Raw genomic sequence first — 21,213 nt, forward strand, 5'->3', positions numbered from 1 at the left:
GACTAATTGGATAATCTAGAAACCAATTAGACGGAAGTAGGCAAAAGAAGTCACTGGTTAGCTGAAAGAGATATATTCTATGGCAGAGGGAGAAAAAGCTTGTTGTGCAAAAATGTGACATGAGGAATTGGAATTCTGTTTGTTATGAACTTTAAGATTTCTTTTCCCTGTAATGGTATAGGACATTACTGGTCAGATACTGAACCTGAGTTAGAGGGAGACTGGACCTTTCAGGTACAAGAGAGCATATGCATGGGTCTAGCTGTCTCATCAGTGAAAGCTACAAAAGGAAGTTTTTTGTTATGTCAGTTGCAATTAAACATTCTTTGAAAATAAAATGAATTTTAGAACTAATTCTACTCCGCAGTCTATGTGGCTATATGCTCAACCCAAGTGAAAGCCTTAACTATGCTGCTAGTAAAAGAGTCACGTGTAGAGGTAAGTGTCTTTTGCACATTTAGCACATTAGGAAGCACACTGTGAATAAATCTAAGAGTGTTATTGTATTAGCATGTACCTACTCAGAGTCTGAATCTGTAAGAAGGCTGGTCAAATTAGGCACACCAGCTGTCACCTGTCATAGAAGAAATTAACTGGTCCTTTGGGTAGAGGGTGTGAAATTGACCCCATGGCTTCATGTCTATAGTCCTCTAACCAGCTGGCCGCAACAGCTCTGGAGCAAGGCAAAGTGAGGTTTGCATTTCATTGCATTTGATGTAGTAAACAGCAGAGACCGCTGGTCAACCAGAGGTTCATGGTGTTCCATTGTATTTCCAAGATCTGTTTCGGTGTCTGGTACTGACTCGAGCAAAGTAAATATGCAAATATCACATAATCATCAGTGACATAGTAAGACCTGAAGTTGGCCCTAACAAGTTGAGCCTAATAACAGTAAGGTCTTCTCTTGGTTATTTCCAGTCTCTGTGGAAATGAGTGGGCCTCTTGGGTATTTTCTTGGGTGGCAGGGAGCTGCTGCAGGACCTGCATGAAGAATGGGGCAGGAGCCAGGCTCTCAGCTGCCACGGGACACTGAGAAGGAGCTGCCCCACTGTAGGAGGCCCAGGATGTGAGCACTCAGGGCAAAGCAGAGCCGATGAAGCAGCCTGGCAGGGCTCCCGCCCAAGGTCCTAAGACCAGCTCTCTAGAAACAACCAGAGAAGAAGGGCTGAACTCAAGAAAGCTTCTTTGGAGAACCTTTCGTATCATGTCACCTGGTTGTTTCCTCTCTCCTCCTGCTAGGTCTTTATCACAGTTACCATTCAGCTTTCCCTGTTCAGCAGAGTTTCCCGGCACTACGTGAAACTAGGTGCTGCCGATCTGCTTTTTACCCACACAGTTGGCCTCCTATCACTGCCAGGTCATGAAGGAGTCTCTCCACATGCTCTTCCCCTTGGCTCCTAGCCTGAAAGGGGCTGATGTAGTGTTAAGTGTCCCCTACTGGATGGCTTTTTAAAGCCACCAGCCCTGAACAAGGAAATTGAGCTGAAAAGATGAAAAGGACAAACATCGGCCTCCATCACTTGTTTATGAGTCCTTTCTGCTTTACTGCCTACATCTACCCCCTCCCCTGGAAAAAAACCCTCCCCAAGTTTTCAGAACCAGGATGATTCCTGGTGCAGCTCCCCAAAGGGGACTCAGATGCCATCTGGGGTTGGCTCCAGTGACCTGGCCAAACTTCAAGACTCAGGCTGTTTAATGAATATCCTGTGATCTCTCCTCTGAAACTGCTTTTGAAGCCTTGTCCCTGATACCCTGATGATTGTGCCCCCACTGGAAGGAGAGCGCTGGCCCTGGAGACCTCTGATATGCCCCAGCAACTACTTTCTTATTTTTTTTTTTTTATTTTGTAAGTAGGCTCCACGCCCAGCATGGAGCCCAATGTGAGGCTTGAACTCATGACTCTGAGATCAAGACCCAAGCTGAGACCAAGAGTCTGACACCCAACCAACTGAGCCACCCAGGCACCAAACCCCCCCACAGCAACTACTTTCTAGTGCTGTCACATGAAGGCAGTCATTGCTATTGGTTGAATGAATCTCTGCCCTGCTTCCAAAAGCGGTTCTCCAAATGTGTTCATGTGGTATTATTGGCAGAGGTGGGGTATCCTTTTTTTCTTTTTTCTTTCTTTCTTTCTTTCTTTCTTTCTTTCTTTCTTTCTTTCTTTCTTTTCTTTCTTCCTTCCTTCCTTCCTTCCTTCCTTCCTTCCGTTCTTTCTCTTTCCTTCTTTCTTTCTTTCTTTCTTTCTTTCTTTCTTTCTTTCTTTCTTTCTTTCTTTCTTTCTTTCTTTCTTTCTTTTCTTGTAGGCTCCATGCCCAGTGTGGAACCCAACATGGGGCTTGAACTCATGACCCCAAGATCAAGACCCGAGCTGAGATCAAGAGTCAGATGATTAACTGACTGAGCCACCCAGGCACCCTGGGGTATCTTTTTTTTTGAGGCAGATTTTTAAAAATTGTGGTCAAATACGCATAATATAAAATTTACCATTTTAACCAGATTTAAGTGTGTAATTCGGTGGCATTAAGGACATTTACATTGTGCAACTATTGACACTACTAATCTCCAGAAATTTTCCCTCATCCCAAGACTGTACTCATTAAACAACATCTCCCCATTTCTCCTCTCCCAGCCCCTGGATATTACAATTCTTTCTGTCTCTCTGAGTTTGACTATACTAGGTATTTAATATAAGTGGAATCATCCTTTTGTGACTGGCTTATTTCATTTAGCATAATGTCTTCAAGGTTCATCCATGTTGTAGCTTGTAATAGAATTTCATTCCTTTTTAAGGCTGAATAACATTCCAAAGTATGTAAATACAAATACTACATTTTGTTTATCCACTCATCCATAGATGGACACTTGGGTTGCTTCTACCTTTGGGCTATTATGAATAGTACTGCTATGAATGGAGGGTACAAATTACAAATATCTATTTGAGTCTCTGCTTTCAGTTCTTTTGGGTACTGAAGGGATTCAGAACCAGTCTCCCCAAAATGTGCCACTTTGGCATGTGGACTATTTTAAGCTGCAGGCAATTGAGACCCTGTGGGCTTAAGAGAAACTTTGCCCCTCCCTTAATTACCTAGAAGAATCTAAATTGGGGATCTTTCCCAGAATAAAATTACTATCAGAGATAAATTTTATGAGTGACCCATCCAAATGGCAGGGCAAACATCTAATTACCAAACATTTGCCATTTTCTTATTGCTCTGTGAATTGCCCTATTCCCCTTTGAAACCCAGGCCCCTATCCCATTCCTCAGCTCAGAATGGCATATATACCTCATTTTACCTTTCTGTCTTTATACCTCTCGTGTATGTGGAGGTCTTCTCCTGTTAATTGTCTGATGTAAATTTTATTCTTAGGCCAGCCAGAAGAATCTTTGAAAGGTAAAGGAAAAATTTGCCTCCCCCACCGTACATACCCAAGAGTGTAACTGATGGATCATATGTTAATTCTATTTTTAATTTTTTTGAGAAACTGCCTGTATTTATAGCAGCTGCACTATTTTACATTCCCACCAGCCATGAACAAGGTTCTAGTTTCTTCACATCTTCACCAACAGTTGTTATTTCCTTGTCTTTATTTCTTATTTTTAATAATAGCAACCCCAGTGAGTGCAGAGTGGTATTTCATTGATTTTAATTTGCATTTCACTAATGGCCAGTGAGGTTTAGCATCTCTCCACATGCTTATTAGCCATTTGTATATCTTCTTTTGGAGGAGATATTCAAGTCCTTTGCCCATTTTCTAATTGGAATGTTTTGTTGCTGCTGTTGTTGAGTTGTCAAGTGTCTTTTTAACCGAGATGAAGAAACCTGTATGAGAGGACTTTGAAGCAGTAAGCAGCCAAAGTAGCAGTTGCCTGACTGAGCTCCTCTTCGTGCCACACGCCCTACATTTATTAGTTCGCAACCAAGCAATTCCTAGTAAGCGAAGTAAGGTTGGGAGAGAGTAAGCAGTTTGACATCGCGGATCAGCCACGCGCACATATAGCTCCTGAGGGCAAGGCCTGTCTGGTTCTGGGGGATCATCCAGGGCAGCGGTTCTCAACACAAGCTGCCAGTGAAGTTATCTGGGGTCGGCCTCTCAAAGGTCCTGTTGCCGGCTCCCCTCAAAACTCCCAGGACCAGTGGTTCTCAGTCCCGCATCCACACCAGCATCACTAAACTCCTGGGGAGGTTGTAAAAGCCGGTTTGCCTGGGCCGCTCCCACCCCCAGACCAATTAGATCAGAACCTCTGGGGTTGGCTCTTGGGCGTCAGTATTTTTGAAAACTGCTCAGGTAATTCCAAAGGCAAGCAGGGTTGAGGACCACTGCTAGTCACCACTGCTGTGACCTGATTTGAAACTTACACATTGGTTTTTGCTTGTTGCTTTCTCGTTTGTTTGATGGATTAGCATGGGAAGAGCGCCTTCTGTACTTCTGTCTTTCCATCTTTTATCTAGGGGCCGGCCACCCCGTGTCCCCACCCCCCGCCCCCAATAACCTTCACAGCAGGACGCAGGGCGCGCGACCCAGCGGCCTCCCCGCGCCCCTGGGGCTCCGGCAGGGCTGGCTCAGCTCTGGCCGCCGCGCGGCTCCGCGCCCCACCACCCCGCGCCCCCCGCGCGCCCAGCTCTAAAGTAAACACCCAGCAGCCTCGGCGGCCCGACGGGTGCAGAGCAGCCGCCCGCTCCCTGGTTCGGTGCGCCTGGCCCTAGTTGGGACCATGGCTGAGGATGTGCCGGCCTCCCCATCCCGCGGCGCGGGCACCCGGGGCCTGCACAGCGACATCATCCAGTGGTGAGCTGCCCCGGGCGCCTTCCCACCGGGCCGGGTTTCGAGGTCTGAGCTCTGGGCCGATAGAATGGAAGAGGTGGGGCAGGGAAGGGAGGAAACGTCACTGCCTCTGCTGCTGTCCCCAGGACCTCGGGCCAGTGCCCAGTGCGAGGAGCGACCGCCGGTGCTCCGGGAGCCCTGATAAATAGGTCTAGAAGGACACCCAGAACCAGTGACTTTTGCTGCTGGCTCGCCAGAGCAGCGGATGGGACTGGACACACACACACACACACACACACACACGCACGCACACACACACTGTAAAGGCCTCCTGGTGTGGGTTTTCTATGTGGGGGCTTCCCTGTTGGTCACGCTGACCGCGGGAAGCAATCCGGACTGCCCCTCACCGGGGGGCCTGTTGGTTGGACCAGCTCTTACATACACATCTGAAGGCACGTGGGCGTTGGCCACGAGAGGAAATGTTTCCCCTTGGTATGAGATCCAGAATGGGATGTTTTCTAACTTAAAGCAAAGCAATTTTTAGCTTTAACAATGCATTCCACATTGTTTGTGAAATTCACTTCTGGCTATTTAAATAGGGGCAGAAAAACTGGAAAGAAAAATATCGTTAGCCCCTGGGACTGATGAACTCATGGGTTTGTAGCTTTTAATAAATAGGAAAATAATTGAAACCAGTCCTAAAATCTAAAACCTAAGTTTTGTAAGGTGAATAAATAGCAGAGAGCTGATTACTTTTTAAAAAGGTTTTAAGGAATATTTCTCAGGAAAGACTTTCTGAAAAAGTTATGTGAGCAAAATAGAAAAATGAAGGGTGTGTTTGTGATCATAACATGAAAATGCCTTAAGTTTTACCCTTTTCTTCCAAGAGAAAATTTTTGATATAGTTTATGTTGCATAAGAGAAAAAAAATCGAAAGAATACATATTAGAGCACACAACAATTTTTAGAATACTATACAGCTGTGCTCTCTTTCTTTTACACTCACTGACTCAGACCCCTCAGCAGAGTGGCTCCTTCTTAGAAGAAAGAATTATGAGGATGCCTTTGTCAACCATTCCAGGTCACCATTTAGTAAATTAGAGTTTCTGGAGTTTGCATTATATTCCAGAGACTTGAAAGAATGATTAGAGATGACACAGTGCAGGCTGCCCATAGTGCAGGTGCCTTAAATCGATTAGGATGGTGTAGACCATTTTAGCAGTGAGCCAAACTAATTCGAGTCCTATGCCATGAATTCCTACCCACCCCTACAGGCCTCTAAAACACAGAGGTCATGCTCTTCGAGTTTGGGGAGCAGGTGGAGCAATCAAGATGAGGAGGGCATAGCTTTCTGTGGAGGACTGCTCTTTAGGCATTTAGTCTCTGAGGTGGGATGTTTAACAGATCATTGGTACTGGTGGTTTTAACACTGGCATTAAAAATACAGCCCCAGCCACTTTGCACCCATTAGGATAGCCATTATCAAACAAACAAAAATAGAAAATAACAAGTGTTGTCAAAAATGTGGAGAAATTAGAGCCCTTGTGCACTTTTGGTGGAAATGTAAAATGATGTAGCTATTAAGAAAAACAATATGGCGGCACCTCAAAAAATTGAAATAGAACTACCGTATGATCCAGCAATTCCACTTCAGGATATGTACCCCCAAAGAATTGAAAACAGGAACTCAAGCGGATTTTTGCACACCCATGTGTATAGCAGCATTATACACAATAGCCAAAAGGTGGAAACAATCCAAGTGTCCATTAACAGATGAATGAATAAAATGTGATACGTACATACAATGGACTATTACTCGGGCTTAAAAAAGGGAGGAAATTCTGATACATGCTACGATATGGATGAAACTTGAAGACATTATGCTAAATGAAATAAGCCAGTCACAAAAGGACAGATACTGTATGAGTCCACTTGTATGAGGTACCTAAAGTAGTCCCATTCATAGAGGCAGAAAATAGAATGGTGGGTGCCAGGTACTTGGGGAGAGAGAAAGAGGAGTTAGTGTTTAATGGGTACAGGATTTCAGTTTTGCAAAATGCAAAGAGTTCTTTGGGTGGATGGCGGTGATGGTTGCACAACAGTGTGAAGGTGCTTAATGCTGCTGAACTGTACATTTTAAAATGGTAAATTTTGTTATATGTATTTTATCACAATTAAAAAATAAATGTATATTTAAAAAAACCACACACACACACACACACACACACACACACACAGTAGAGCCACTCAGTTTGTAATCCAGAGCTTTGGCATCCTGGAAGGTATTAGAAGATGCCCAAGGAGACCAGTTTCCTGTCCAGACACTCTTTCTGCATGGAAGACCAGAGAGGGGGCTGATTATTGTCACATGGAAGAAACATTCCACTTTCAGCATTGCTTCGTTACTTCATTTCCAGTCACTAGTTAGGTCCCCAGCATTCCTTAGACACTTCAGTGCCACTGTCATAAACACGATAAATTCTCCAAGGAGAAAGGTCCTGCAAGGAGCAGGACAGTCTCCAGGACCAGAAGTAATAGACATTTTCTGTTTCACAGACAGAGAGGACTGTAGGAATGGGGAGAGAAGTGGTCAGACCTCGGGGGAGCACAAAGGGAAGAAGAGCAGTGACTTGACTTCCCCTGCTGGGGAGTGCAGACCGAACAGGTCTGACTGGGTGGGACCTCTGTCTTCAGACCTCAGATGAAACTACTATGCATCCTCTAATCCCTATGCATGCTGAGCCTGGCCATAATCTAAAATAATGTCTCCCACATATAATATGGCTTTTGCAAATGTCTGCAGACTGTTGAAATTAATGAAATGCAAGTTTATTTTGAAAGATACAGAATTCATAGGAGCTTTTGATCAGACTGAATCAGGGTACTATAATTCCCAGCATGTGTAATTCCTAGCATTACATTTTTCTTTATTATGGAAAGGTGTGCTCAGAAAAAATGTTAGAGTTGGGCGCCTGGGTAGCGCAGTCGTTAAGCGTCTGCCTTCGGCTCAGGGTGTGATCCCGGCGTTCCGGCATCGAGTCCCACATCGGGCTCCTCCGCTGGGAGCCTGCTTCTTCCTCTCCCACTCCCCTGCTGTGTTCCCTCTCTCGCTGGCTGTCTCTCTGTCACATAAATAAATAAAATCTTTTAAAAAAAATGTTAGAGTCGCAATGCTAGGTATGTGCACTCTGATGCTGGCTACTATCAGCTTGTCCATCACTCAAAACAAGGAGAACAACATTAATGTCCTTACCATCTTAGCAATCAACTTCATCTGATGGTGAGACCTGGTAAATACTGTTCTTAGGCATCTAAGCAAGGAATTCGGTGATTGATTCATTCCACACCTTTCTAATCATGGATCACCAAAACACATTTTGGTGGCACAATGTAAAATCCTTAACCAATCTCACCTGCCAGTAGCTCTGCTCAGCCCTACTACCTACACTCCCCCCACCCCCATCAGCCTCTCCTTGGACTCAAATGTCATTGAAAGCCAGGCTCATTTGCTGCAGGTGTTTCTGGGCTGCCAGTCTGCCAACAGGGACGTCTTTCTTACTTCCTCTGAATATTTTGGAGGTAGACACTAAAACAACACCAAGAAGAGCTTCCATGTGCCAAGAAGTGTACTCGGTACATCATGTGCTTGTTTTCTAGTCCCAAAAGCTCTAGGCAGTATCTCAGAGTCAGAATGCAAGCCTGCCTATGAGGTGCAAAGCCCTGGGTAATACTTATGGTCATAATTTCGAGGGGCACCTGGGTGACTCCGTTAGTAGAGCATGCGACTCTTGATCTTGGGGTTGTGAGTGTGAGCCCCATATTGGGTGGAGAGATTACTTAAAAAGAAATCATTTACTTAAAAAAAATTCATAGGTGTGCCTGGGTGGCTCAGTCGGTTAAGCATCTGACTCTTGATTTTGGCTAAGGTCACAATCTCAAGGTCATGAGATCTAGCCCAGAGTCAGCCTCAGCACTCAGCAGAAAGTCTGCTTGAGATTCTCTCCCCTGTCCCTCTGCCCCGCCCCACACCGCACTCGTGCACGCTCTCTTTCTCTAAAATAAGTCAATAAATCTTGTTTAAAAATCGTAATTTCCTATGTGTGTGGAGACTATATGCTGAAGCAACTGCTCTTTGAGCTGAAGTAAAGGCACAACCCCGAACAGCTGCTCTTACCGGACAAACTAAAACCTTCTTTCAAACTTTCCATTTTTCCCAGTTAATATATGCTGGCTCCCCACCACAGGCCAGTCTCTGAGATCTGGCTGGGGTCTTTGGGGAAACAACCAAAGGCACATGCCCAGAAATGGGGTGCAGCCAGGATCAAAGCAGCAAAGTCACCAAGTGGCAGTGCAAGGCTTCAGACCAGAAGGCAGCCCTGTATTTAGGTGTGTAACAGAGAAAAGACTCTCCTCGCAGACCTTTACTGTTATTCTCATTGATAGTACTATTTGGCCTTACTTGTGCACCCGGATAACAGGCAGACTCAGTAATGTCATTTTGAAAGAGAGAAATCGTTCATAGAGGCCTAGACCAAATGAATTTCTGTGACAAGGAAGAAGCATTTGCAGAAATTTAAACTAGAGTTCGTTTTAAGGAGTATTTCGCGTGTTTCTTTTCTAAGGAGACCATTCCATGACTAAATCAGTAGTAGCTGTAAATAAACAACAGTGAGTCTGAACTTAACACCTGTCACAGCAGCTCCCCAAGCCTAGCTATCTTCTGTGGTACTTCAAGTATAGACTTTTCATGTATCAGTGAGTGGTTTCTGAACAAAAGATACATAAAAATCACCGAGTTGCATGAAGTCGCCTCTCCCCTCCGCACCGAGAGACGTCACCCTGCAGTCAACATGGAGCCAGTAATTGGTGCCATAGCGGCCATATTTAAGCCATGGTAAAGTACGTCAAGTGGCATGTTCTCACAACGATGTTGAGGAGACCCTTGGAAAATCCACTCCTTGGGCAGGTACTGGGTTGAAGAGTGTCTCCCCAAAATGCATATCTGTCTGGAAGCTCAGAATGTGACCATATTCAGAAATAGGGTCTTGGCAGATGTAACTAATTAAGAAGAGATCATACTGGATTCAGCTGGGCCCTAAATCCAATCACTGGTGTCATCCTAAGAAGAGGAGAGAGGACGCTCAAAGAAGAGAAGCCCAGGTGAGGATGGAGGCAGACACGAGTGTGACGCATCTACAAGCCAAGGATGTCCAGCGACCACCAGAAGCCTGGAGGAGAGCGTGCAACACATTCTCCCTCAGAGCCTCTGGAAGGAACCAGCCCTACCGACACCTTGGTTTTGGACTCTCAGTCTCCAGAACTGCAGAAGAACCAGTTTCTGTTGTTGTAAGCCGCCTGGCCTGTGGTAGGTGATTTGTATATCTCAGTGTGCAGGGCCAGAGATTTCCCCCACCTCCCATATGTTGGTTTTCCTTTTACTAGGAAGCCGACGGGGTTAACAATTGTGTCTTTAGCTCTCAGAGAAAGTAAATTCGGGCCTCAGGGGGCCTCATCCCAGAAAATAAGCTGTACATCATCAATGAGAAAGGAGAAGATGTATTGGTAAATTTCCTGCTACAAAATTCTTCTGTGTTTAAAAATTATACTGGCTTGCTTCGTATATTTCTCTAAAAGAATGAGGAGAACCCTGAGAGTCCCTCCTCAACCAGTAAAGGGAGCGTTGTGATCAGATGTCACTGTAGACCACACTTTCTGACCTCAGTCTCCCCCACTTCTTGCCCCACACACATACTAGTTGCTGGAACAGGGACACGGCTGTCCCCACAGGGCTGGCTGTGGGCTGTGGGCTGTGAGCCACAGGCAGAGTCCCTCGTGGCCAAGGGACCACCGCCTCCCCCCAAGCGTGGGAGCATTTGAGCAGTGGAAGACCCCACCCTGAGCAGAGGCCGAGAATGCTGCAGATCACACATAAATGCCACTCAGCTGGAGAGGGAAAGCGTACGGCCTGTCTCTTGGTGTCTCACACATTACATCTCATCTCAATTTAAAGCATCAAAATATCGTGGCCTGCCCTAAATTACTCAGATTAAAAATTTGTGCAAACAACTAGGGGAGGGAGGCAAAGTGTTGCACACGTGCCCTGGGTCACAGGCACACAGGGACTGGGAAGCCTGCAGGGGTGATAGAGCGAGTAAATAACCCTCACTGTTATAGCTATAGAGATCTGGGCTGCAACCTTTACAACAGGACATAAAACAGTGTCTGCTGAGCCAATAATTTGGGCTTCTTTTTAATATGTCTACATGCCAAAAACAAAAACAGACAAAAAAACAAACAAAACAATAAAAACCCACCATGTTGATTATCAGAGACCCATAATTAGAATACAAACTGGCGCAGGCACTGTGGAAAACGGTATGGAGGGTCCTCAGAAAGTTAAAAATAGAATTACCCTATGATCCAGTAAGCATACTACTAGGTATTTACCCAAAAAATACAAAAACACGAATTCAAAAATACACACGCACTCCTGTTAGTGCAGCATTATTTACAGTAGACAAACTATGGAAGCAGCCCAATTATCTATCAATAGATGAACGGATAAAGTTGTGGGATATACACAAATGAAATATTATTCAGCCACAAAAAAGAATGAAATCTTGCCATTTGCAACAACACGGATGGAGCTAGAGAGTATAATGCTGGGTGGGCAAAATAAGTCAGAGAAAGACAAATACCATTTGAGTTTACTCATATGTGGAATTTAAGAAACAAAACAAATGAGCAAAGAGAAAAATAAAGAGAGACAAACCAAGAAACAGACTCTTCACTATAGAGAACAAACTGATGTTTCCCGGGGTGGGGGGGGGGATGGATGAATTAGGTGATGGGGATTAAGAGTACACTTACTAGGATGAATGCTGAGTAATGTATAGAATTGTAGAATCACTATATGGTACGCCTGAAACCTACTATAACAGTTAATGATACTGGAATTAAAATGAAAGATTTAATAAAAAAAAATAAAGACGCACAATCGATATACTTAACTCTGGGCTGAGAACAAAAAGGTACATTGTTGACACTGATTGGTGAGCCTTGGCACTCAATAACTTAAACAGGTTTCAGTTCCTTGGATCCCACACCTGTGTCTGGCTATTGATCCTTATCAAAATGTTCTGCCCTAGAGAAACTGATGCCGGTTTCCTCTGCCTTGTCTCCCTCTCCCCCCAGGTTGGTTGACAATTTCTGTATCTGTGAAGGGTACAGTGTGCCTCGATGCCTGATGTATGAGATTTATGTGGAGACCTGTGGCCAAAATGCTCAGCAGCAAGTCAACCCAGCCACCTTTGGGAAGGTAGGTTGTAATGACAAAAATATGGTGCTGAGTTAAAAAAAAAAAAAAAGTATGCAAGTGGATTAATGAGGAAATGTTAAAATCTATTTGGGTCTAATGGGTTCTCAGTGGGAATAACTGGCTTCACTCCGGGAAGCCAACCAGATGGTTAGTATTCTCCTTCATCTTCCTTGAAAAGCTGTTCTGTCCTTTGTCCGCACTTCATAGTGAGGGACCAGGAAAGGTAAGGAACGGGCGGTGCCTAAGAAAAGGCAACTGTGGAAGCTCCAAACACGCCAAAAACTCAGCCAGGTTTGCTGGGCCATTATTCTCTGCATAGAAATGCCAACACTTGGGATGCCAGGGTGGTGCAGTCGATTAAGTCTGACTCTTGATTTTGGCTCAGGTCGTGGTCTCATGGTCGTGAGATGGAGCCCCATGTTGGGCTCCATGCTCAGTGGGGAGTCTGCTCCAGATTCTCTCTCCTTGTCCCTCTGGCCCTCCCGCTCATGCTCACGTGCACGCTCTTTCTAAAATAAATAAGTCTTCAAAAAAAAAAAAAAAAGGAAAAGAAATGCCAACACTTAGCACCACACAAACTCCAAGAGCCACTTGTGATGTCAGACAGCTGGTGCTTCCTACAGTTTGGTTGGACTTAGAGAATCCATTGGCTCTTAAATGTCTCCTCTGGAGGTTAAGAGGTCTGTCAGGAACTTTGTGTAGACCATATAATACACAGCAAACATTAGCACAGGAATAGTCACTGAGACCCTCTACATACAACAAATTTACTGAGCAGCCGCTCTGTGCCAGGCACTGTGTTAGGTGCTGGGAATACAATAATGAGCAAACAGAGAAAAATGTCTGCCCTTACTAAATTTATTACAGTAGAAGGAGGCTGAAACATAAGATAAAATACATAGTATATTAGATAGTATAAATGCTAAGGGAAATAATAGAACAGAAGGAGATAAGGGGTGTGTGTGTGTAAGAGTTGTAATTTCAGGGAAAGCAACCAGGGAAGGCCTCCCTCAGAAGTATGAGTCCAGACTTTGAAGAGATAGGCAGTGAGTGTATGTGGATATAAACAAGAGCAGTGCAGGCAGAGCCAGTGCAAAAGCCGTGAGGGAAGAAGGAGCACAAGCAGCAGGGAAGCTGCAACAGCTGGAGGACGGAGAATAGTGAGGGAGGACCAGGATGATCTTCAGCACCTTGAAGTCAAATCAGGGAGGTGAGAGGAGCCAGGTGTGTGGAGACTGGGCAGGAATGCAGCAGTGAGAAGAGGTCAAATTCTGGCTATATTTGGGAAACAGTCAGTAGGATTTGTTGATGGAAATAATTAATAGAATCACAGGACTTAATCATTATTAAATTAACAATAATAACTTCCAATCATTGAGTCATATTTATTTTTCAAGGCACTTTTCCATCTGGTTTTTAGGAATAGACAGACACCAACTCAGTACAAGTTAAAAGAATTTTTTTAAAGGGGAAGGGATATCTCATTAAATCCTATTATAAAAAATTTGGCCTTCATAGAGTCTAGCCCATTGCTGCCTAATAGAAATGTAACAGGAGCCACAGATATAATTTAAAATATCCTAGTATCCTCATTTTTGAAGTCTTTTAAAGTGTGAAATTTTTTATTATTTTGAAATTTAATCCAAAATATTCAAAATATTATTTCAATGTGGAATCGATATTATGAAATCATTGAGTTACTTTTTCATTCTTCGTGCCCAATCTCAAAAATCTGTGTGTACTTTACATGTAGAGTCCATCTCAGCTTGAACTAGCCACATTTCAAATGTGCAATAGCCACATGTGGCTGGTGGGTCCCATCTCAGACAGCCCACACCTAGATTCTAAGTCACCAGGCATCTCTTTTCTTTCCCTCTGGTATATCCTTAAACCACTGGGACTCTGCTTCTCTCCACTGGCCTGCTCCATGCCCCTTCCCAGAAGCCAACTTCCTTCACTGGCTTCCTGATTTCCCATTATGGCTGCTTGGATGGTGCTTCCCATGATGCTACACCTGACCTTCTGCCCCAGTGCCTGATACTGTACCAGTCTGTGGGCAAGAGAGGCCTGCAGGAAAGACATGTGGGCGGGGAGGAAACAGTTGGCATCTTTAATGCTTTGTCTTGTGTCACAGCCATTGGCTGAAGCAGGTAACATTAGAAGTCAAGAAAACAAACCAGCAGTGATTAAGGCTGAGGATAGCACAGCTAGTTGCAATGCTTGGGTGGTGTTTTTTTTTCCTCTACTCTTTCAGGTTCTTTTGGTTGGTCTAAGATTTAAATTGACAAGAGACAGATCAACAAGAGAGAATCAAATTTAATTATGTATGTGTGGGCGCTCACTATAGCCATCTAGACTGAAGGAGAAGAGGGTAGGAAAGTGGGACTTCAAAAGGGAAAGAATGCAATTCATAGGAAGATGAAAAGAGTAAATGTTTGGTAAACAAATGTTAGCTGGGCCATACAGAAACAAAGAGAAGAATTTTAACAGATTTTGCTAAATTCCTCCCTATCTTTCACAGTTCATTCATATTGTACTGTAGTTATCTACAGTGATACCTCGCTTAGAAGATAGCAGGGGGGCGCCTGGGTAGTGCAGTCATTAAGCGTCTGCCTTTGGCTCAGGGCGTGATCCCGGCATTCCAGTACTTTCCAGGATCAAGTCCCACATCGGGCTCCTCCGCTGGGAGCCTGCTTCTTTCTCTCCCACTCCCCTACTGTGTTCCCTCTCTGGCTGGCTATCTCTCTGTCACATAAATAAATAAAATCTTAAAAAAAAAAAAAAAGATAGCAGGTCCTCTAAATTCTTTTGGTGATTAGGGGAAAGGTCAAAGCTTCTTCCTGAGCCTTCTCTTTCTTAAAAATAATCACCTTAAAATAATCCACATACCAAAGAGATACATTTTCCGGTAGCAAATTTTGCTCCCCTAGGGTTCAAATACAGTCTCCTAAATTGTGGGTCAGTTCTCCCACTTGTTTTTCCCTCAAAAATATCCTTGAGTTAAAAGAGCCCTTGGAAGTCACCTGTTCCAACTCTGTGCAAGATCCCTTTGAGAACACCTCTGGCTGGAGCTAAAATTTTATGAGAACAAAATGCCCTCTCTGGGCAGAGACAGTCACAGGCTTAGAACTGGGTGATGGGGTAGCACACTTCTGTGCTCTTCCTCTGGGCAAACATGGTCCTGCCCCAGGATCTTGCTCAGCAAGTAGAGCACGGGCTGATGAAAACCTGCTCAACTACTCATCAGGGACCTTTGTGCAGTTCACAACCTATACAACCATACTGCTTTGGGCAGCTACTTGGCTTGGGCTGAAATGATGTGGGTGACAAGGAGCTTGCTGACTGGGCTGCAATGATGTCAATTCAGTATCTTCCATCCCTCCCTTCCCTCTTTCCTTTTTTTGTGCCTTCTCCCTCTTTTCAGTGGCCCTCAGATGTACAGAACTGAATTGGTTCATGACACACTGTCATCATGGGTTTATGCATGGCCTAATTCCATCTGGGTATTTAGTTCTTTTTAACAGTGGAGTGACATCTGTGAACCCACCACCCCAATGAACCACTGCACCAGTTGCCCCATATCCCATCTCCCTGCCCTGCCCCACTGGTGGGAATCATCAACCTGTTCGTCATTACCTTGCTTTTTAAAAAAGAGTTTTGGTGCATTTATGTGTATTTTTTAACCTTTCGACCACCTTTACCTCTTTTGCCCACTCCCCTGCCCCTTGCCTCTGTCAACCACCAACCTGTTTTCTGTATCTGTGAGTTTGTTTTGTTGTTGTTGTTTTGTTTTTGTTTTTTAGGTTCACATATAAGTGAGATCATATGGTATTTAGCTTTGTCTAACCTGTTTCATATATGTATTTCTAAAAAGCATATTTTTAATTTTTGTTGCTTAACTTTTTAAAAAGAGGTATCATATTATTTGTCATCTTTGGGACTTTGTCCACTTAATATTGTATTAAGGTTCCTCTAGATTCATTTGACCATTGTGTAATATTTCACAATTTACTCATCTGCTGAGCATTTGGGTTGTTTCCAGTTCTTGCAGTTGTGAACATTCATGTGTGTATTTCCTGCTGTGCACATGAAGATGTTCTTTTAGGCGTGTATGTCCAGGGATGAACCTTGCAGGCTAAGGGGGGGTGTGACTGATATCTGGGGAGGGGGCCAAACTATTTTCCAAAGTGGCTGCTCCAGGTTACCCTCCCACAAGCAATTCTGTGGATTCCAATGTTGTTTCCAAAACATTGACATTTTTAGATCCACTCCCCTAGCCAAAGTCTTCATCCCTGGTACAGAGTCATTGGTGGAAGGGTTGCACTTTTGATAATAATAAAATACATAGGAGAATCTTGTAATATTGCAGCTGCTCAAAAACTTGAACCAATTGTTTACATCTCCTTGTCTTCCCTTCTCCACACTGAATATTCCTCAGCTGCCAAATTTTTACTTTCCTGCCCACTTGTTTCATTATGACTTCAATTTACCAGTGTTCTTCTTAAAAGGTAGGTAGCCCCAAGGGGTACAACCCAGTACCTTAGGAGTGCTCGATGACAGAGGCTCTTAGTTTTATGGGGGGAGAGCTACTATTGGCTTTTATCCTTCCATGTCACTCTGTTGGTTTCATTTTAAGCTTGTGGTCAACAAAAATAACTCTTAAGTATTTTTTCACGTGAATTAAAATTAAGCTGCCCCCTCAAAACTGCCTTGGACACTGTGAAATACTCTACATAAATATAAAATATTATTGTCAGATTATTGTCATTATACAGGTAACTATTTGAACCCAGGAGCAGCCACTCCCTTATTCCTATATTTTAGCTTCTTAGTTTCAATCTGTGGTTCTGCTTACCAGTATCTTCTTGAATCTTGTAGGTCATCCAGTCTTCTCAACCTGGTGAATCTCCCATATTTGAAATGCATATCTCTTATCCCTCATTCAATAAATGAAAGCAATATGAGTGTGCACAAGACATTGTGCTCACAAGGTGTCCCTAAGGAAGGTTTTCCAGCCAGCCAGGAATTCCCTCGGCTAGCTTATCATTTCATCACTTGGCAGCCTGGGACACTTCCTCAAGGGGACCCATTCCTGCGTCCCCTGGCTCTATAGCATTTTCTTTATCCACCTGCCTGGCAACTTGATCAGATGAAAGCGGTGTGACTTGAGCATGACATGTTTAGTCTCTGTAAGATCTCTACTTCCTTTTCTCAGAAATCAAAGCCTGCTTTTCAAAATCCTTTTTAAGAGTTTCTTGTAAGTTGTGTCCCCTCTAGGGTAGTCTCATTGCAGAGCATTCCAAAGGAAAAGTTAAAAAGAGACTCCAGTGTGCAGCAAGGGGCATATATTTAGCATTTTTCATCTTAATGCTTGCCTTAGAATCCATTCTTTAAGACCACTAACTTTCAGTTCTCATTGGGGGGTTGCCTGAAGAACGGGCCATTCAGTGGAGCCCTTGTTGGGAAGGGACCCTTACTGCCGAATTTGTGACTAATGGACTAGGGAGAGGAAGGGGAAAAGGATATGATCCCAAGCATGTTTACAAGAGAAACAACAAAATACCCAATTCTCATTTCCTCCCTCTTCCCCTGGGAATGGAGTTGATTCCAGATTCCACATCAAGTTCCTGTGCAGATGTCGGAATGTTTCTTGCTCTTTTTGGCAGCCCTGGGCAGATGATGGGTAGTGCTCATTCTTGGTGCAAGTGATAACTCACATGGATTAGGGAATTTCCATAACACCGACTTCCTTTTTAAAAATAGCATTTACTGATGTTTTTCTGATTATAAAGTATTACAGTCCCCTTTATAGAAAGTGTAAAAATTACAGAAAACTATAAAAAGAGAAAGGTAACTACTGGCTATAGCCTCCCTGTCCAGAGCTGTAGCCACATGCATATAGTTTATTTGCAAGTTTGCGCACACATGCACACACATGTGATCAGCCAGAGCTAAGGGACTAATTGCACAGTGACTTTGTCTTCATTTCCCATGGTGCTTTGAACCTGGTCATTGGGTGGTTTTTCCTCCACTCCTGAATCAGCACGTGAGCATGCAGTGTGACCTCTCTAGTCCTTGGGTGATACAAAGCCCTGTTGTCACTCTTAATTTACCACATGGTATCAGTCTGATGCTTAGTATGTCCAGTCCCATATAATATCAAAACTGAATTGAGTTTAAAGTGGAATCTTTATTTTATCTCCTCCAGGATGGCTTCTTACCTGCAAAGGACTAGGCGTGGGGGCTGCTTCTTCCCTCCCTATCTCTCCTCCCTACAACTTGCTGGGGGTTGGTTTGACCCCTCTGGAATCGGGGGAGGTAAAAATGGCTGGAAAACTCCTACTGCTCAGCTTCACACTTTGGGGGCCAGGCAGACTCTTGTTTCCTGGTCCTTTTGGTGGCTTCTTCAGAACAGCCCTTGGGAATGTTCTAGTGTGCCTTTCTTGTGTTGGTCAATGACTCTTTCTGCAGCCTGACTGTCCATTCTGGGGGCCTTTTGCTGGGCAAAGTCCAGGCTCTTCCACATGCCATCTCCTTCTCACATGTAGACAACTTTTGGCCATAGGAACTACTCAGACATTCTTGGCCTAAACAGACTGTGGGTGCGCCGGCTGAAACCAGGGTGGTAGCCACTCTCCTCTGCCTGTCCACCAAGCGCGCTGGGCTGCCTGCCCACAGTCTATCAGGAGTCGTATGCCAGAGCCAGACACTAACTCCAGGGGCCTCACAAAGAGTGCTTCAAGTGAATCTGTGAATCGTCTTCTGCTAGGCCTGAGATGATTGAGCCACACTCTGTCCCACACACCCTTCACAGGTAAAGAGGTTATTTTGCCACAAGAAATCCCCTTAGACCTCCTCCTCTCTCCATTTCATCATGAGTGATTTGAGTTGAGACTTATTAGGGTTTTAAAAAACCCAATTTTAGGGGCGTCTGGATGGCTCAGTCGTTAAGCGTCTGCCTTTGGCTCAGGGCGTGATCCCAGCGTTCTGGGATCGAGCCCCACATCAGGCTCCTCCGCTATGAGCCTGCTTCTTCCTCTCCCACTCCCCCTGCTTGTGTTCTGTCTCTCGCTGGTTGTCTCTATCTCTGTCAAATAAATAAATAAAATCTTTAAAAAATAAAAAAGTATGGACCTTTAAAATAAATTAGTTAATTAAAAAAAATAAAAAACCCAATTTTAGCTAAATGCCTGAGGGTACAAGGTCCCTAAGATGTGTGTCTCAGAATTCACTTTGCTATCTGTTGTCTGTTGTGTTCATGTCTCATCCTGTTGTATAGATACTATGTGGATGAATGGATTGAAAGATTGGTGTATGAATAGGTGAACTGAGAGGTGAATGGACAGGTGGATAGACAGCATGCAATATGGTATTTTTTTATCATTTTTTTCATCATAATAAGTATACTCTTTAATTCCCATTCCCTATTTTCCCCTCCCCCTTATCCTCCTTCCCTCTGGTAACCATCAGTTTTTTTCTCTACAGTTAAGAGTCTGTTTCTTGTATTGTCTGTTCTCTCTCTCTCTTTTTTCCTGTGTTTGCTTGGTTTCTTAAATTCCACATATGGGTGAAATCATATGGCATTTGTCTTTCTCTGACTGACTTATTTTGCTTAGCATAATACTCTCTAGCTCCATCCATGTTGTTGCAAATGGCAAGATTTCATTCTTTTTTGTCACAGAATAATATTCCATTATTGGGCTGCTTCTATAGCTTGGCTATTGTAAATAATGCTGTAATAAACATAGGGGCCCCTGTATCCCCTTAAATTCGTGGGGTGTTTAAAAAATTTTTTGTGTAAATACCCAGTAGTGTGATTATTGGATAATAGAGTAGTTCTATTTTTAACTTTCTGAGGACCCTCCATACTGTTTTCCACAGTGGCTGCACCAGTTTACCTTCCTACCCACACTGCACGAGGGTTCCTTTTTCTCCACATCCTCACCAATACTTGTTGTGTCTTGTATTGTTGATTTTGCAATATGGTATACTTTTTAACAGAACTAAGCCTGGAATCCGACTAATTAGGTTATAACCCTGGGCAAGTTATTTCATCTTTTTGTGCCTCAACATCATCAACTGTAAAATGAAACGATTCATAATGTTAATAACAGTACCTACCCTATGAGATGCTTTTAAGAAATTAATGAGAGAACACATATAAAAAGAACTGAGTGGTCCTGGCACATAGGAAGCACTCAAGAAATAATTAACTTTTATAATTACATGCCCATTTATCTAAACTTAGAATATCATAAACATTTTCATATTAAAATATTTTTTAAATAAATGTTGTAAAATGGTGCCAAACACTTTTTGGATGTTCCAGAATTCATTGAACCGTTTCCCTTGTTGGAAATTTCGGTTGTTTATCATTTTTCTCTATTCCACCATAAGTCTCCATCTTTTGGTGGTAACTTCCGTAGGAGGGATTCTAGACCATTGTAACCAATACACAGCCCTCATGGTAGTTCCTGATACTCTTAACCAAATCCCTAATATTTTTAACCTAGAAAATTTGTTGGTTAAGTACTATATTTAGCTGTTTCAACTTGCACTTATCGGATGATTAGGGAAGGTAAACACTTTTGCATGTATTTTGGTCATACGGATCTTGTGTGTATACATATTATCGCCAGACCACTTTCTACTGGGGTATTGTTGTTTTCCCATTAATTTATGTGAACTGTCCATATATTAAATATATACATTTCTTACTTATTACATTTTTTTTGAAATAATCACCTCAGTTGGTTTTTACATTGAACTGTGGTGCACCTGATCATAAAATGAAATCACAGGACAGTCTGGGGTTGGAATTACTCAGTAAAATAAAATGTGCAGATTCTTATGCTGCCAGACAACTAGGCAATTTATTTCTGCTTCTCCCTCCAAAACACCAGATTATTTCCCAGGGCCTTGAATCTGAGCCTGCTGCATAGCTTATATTAATTCTTTTGGGTACCTATGATTTTACAACTAGATATAGAGGGAAGGTTTTATGTGATTTTCTTAAGAGGTGATGGAATTTCCAGAGTCTGTGGTGGAAAGTAGGAATTTCTGGCTTCTATTTCTGTATTTTTAGACTTGCTGACTTTTTCTTTTATCATTTATTCTTCATCTGTACATTT

General features: G+C 43.4%; 1 protein-coding gene across 1 annotated transcript in view; it reads left to right on the forward strand.

Annotated features, from left to right (window-relative positions):
* RFX8 (regulatory factor X8) overlaps nucleotides 1–21,213 on the forward strand; it is an 82,615-nt gene that overhangs the window by 11,944 nt on the left and 49,458 nt on the right. Inside the window, exon 2 of the mRNA XM_087863288.1 lies at nucleotides 11,959–12,082. Within this exon, the coding sequence (XP_087719414.1) occupies nucleotides 12,011–12,082 (72 nt within the window). The 5' untranslated portion in view covers nucleotides 11,959–12,010. The remainder of the gene's footprint in view (nucleotides 1–11,958; nucleotides 12,083–21,213) is intronic.

This window comes from Ursus americanus, chromosome 7 (assembly GCF_024610735.1).
Source record: "Ursus americanus isolate L20-20 chromosome 7, mUrsAme1.1.p, whole genome shotgun sequence".
NCBI classification, from domain to species: domain Eukaryota; kingdom Metazoa; phylum Chordata; class Mammalia; order Carnivora; family Ursidae; genus Ursus; species Ursus americanus.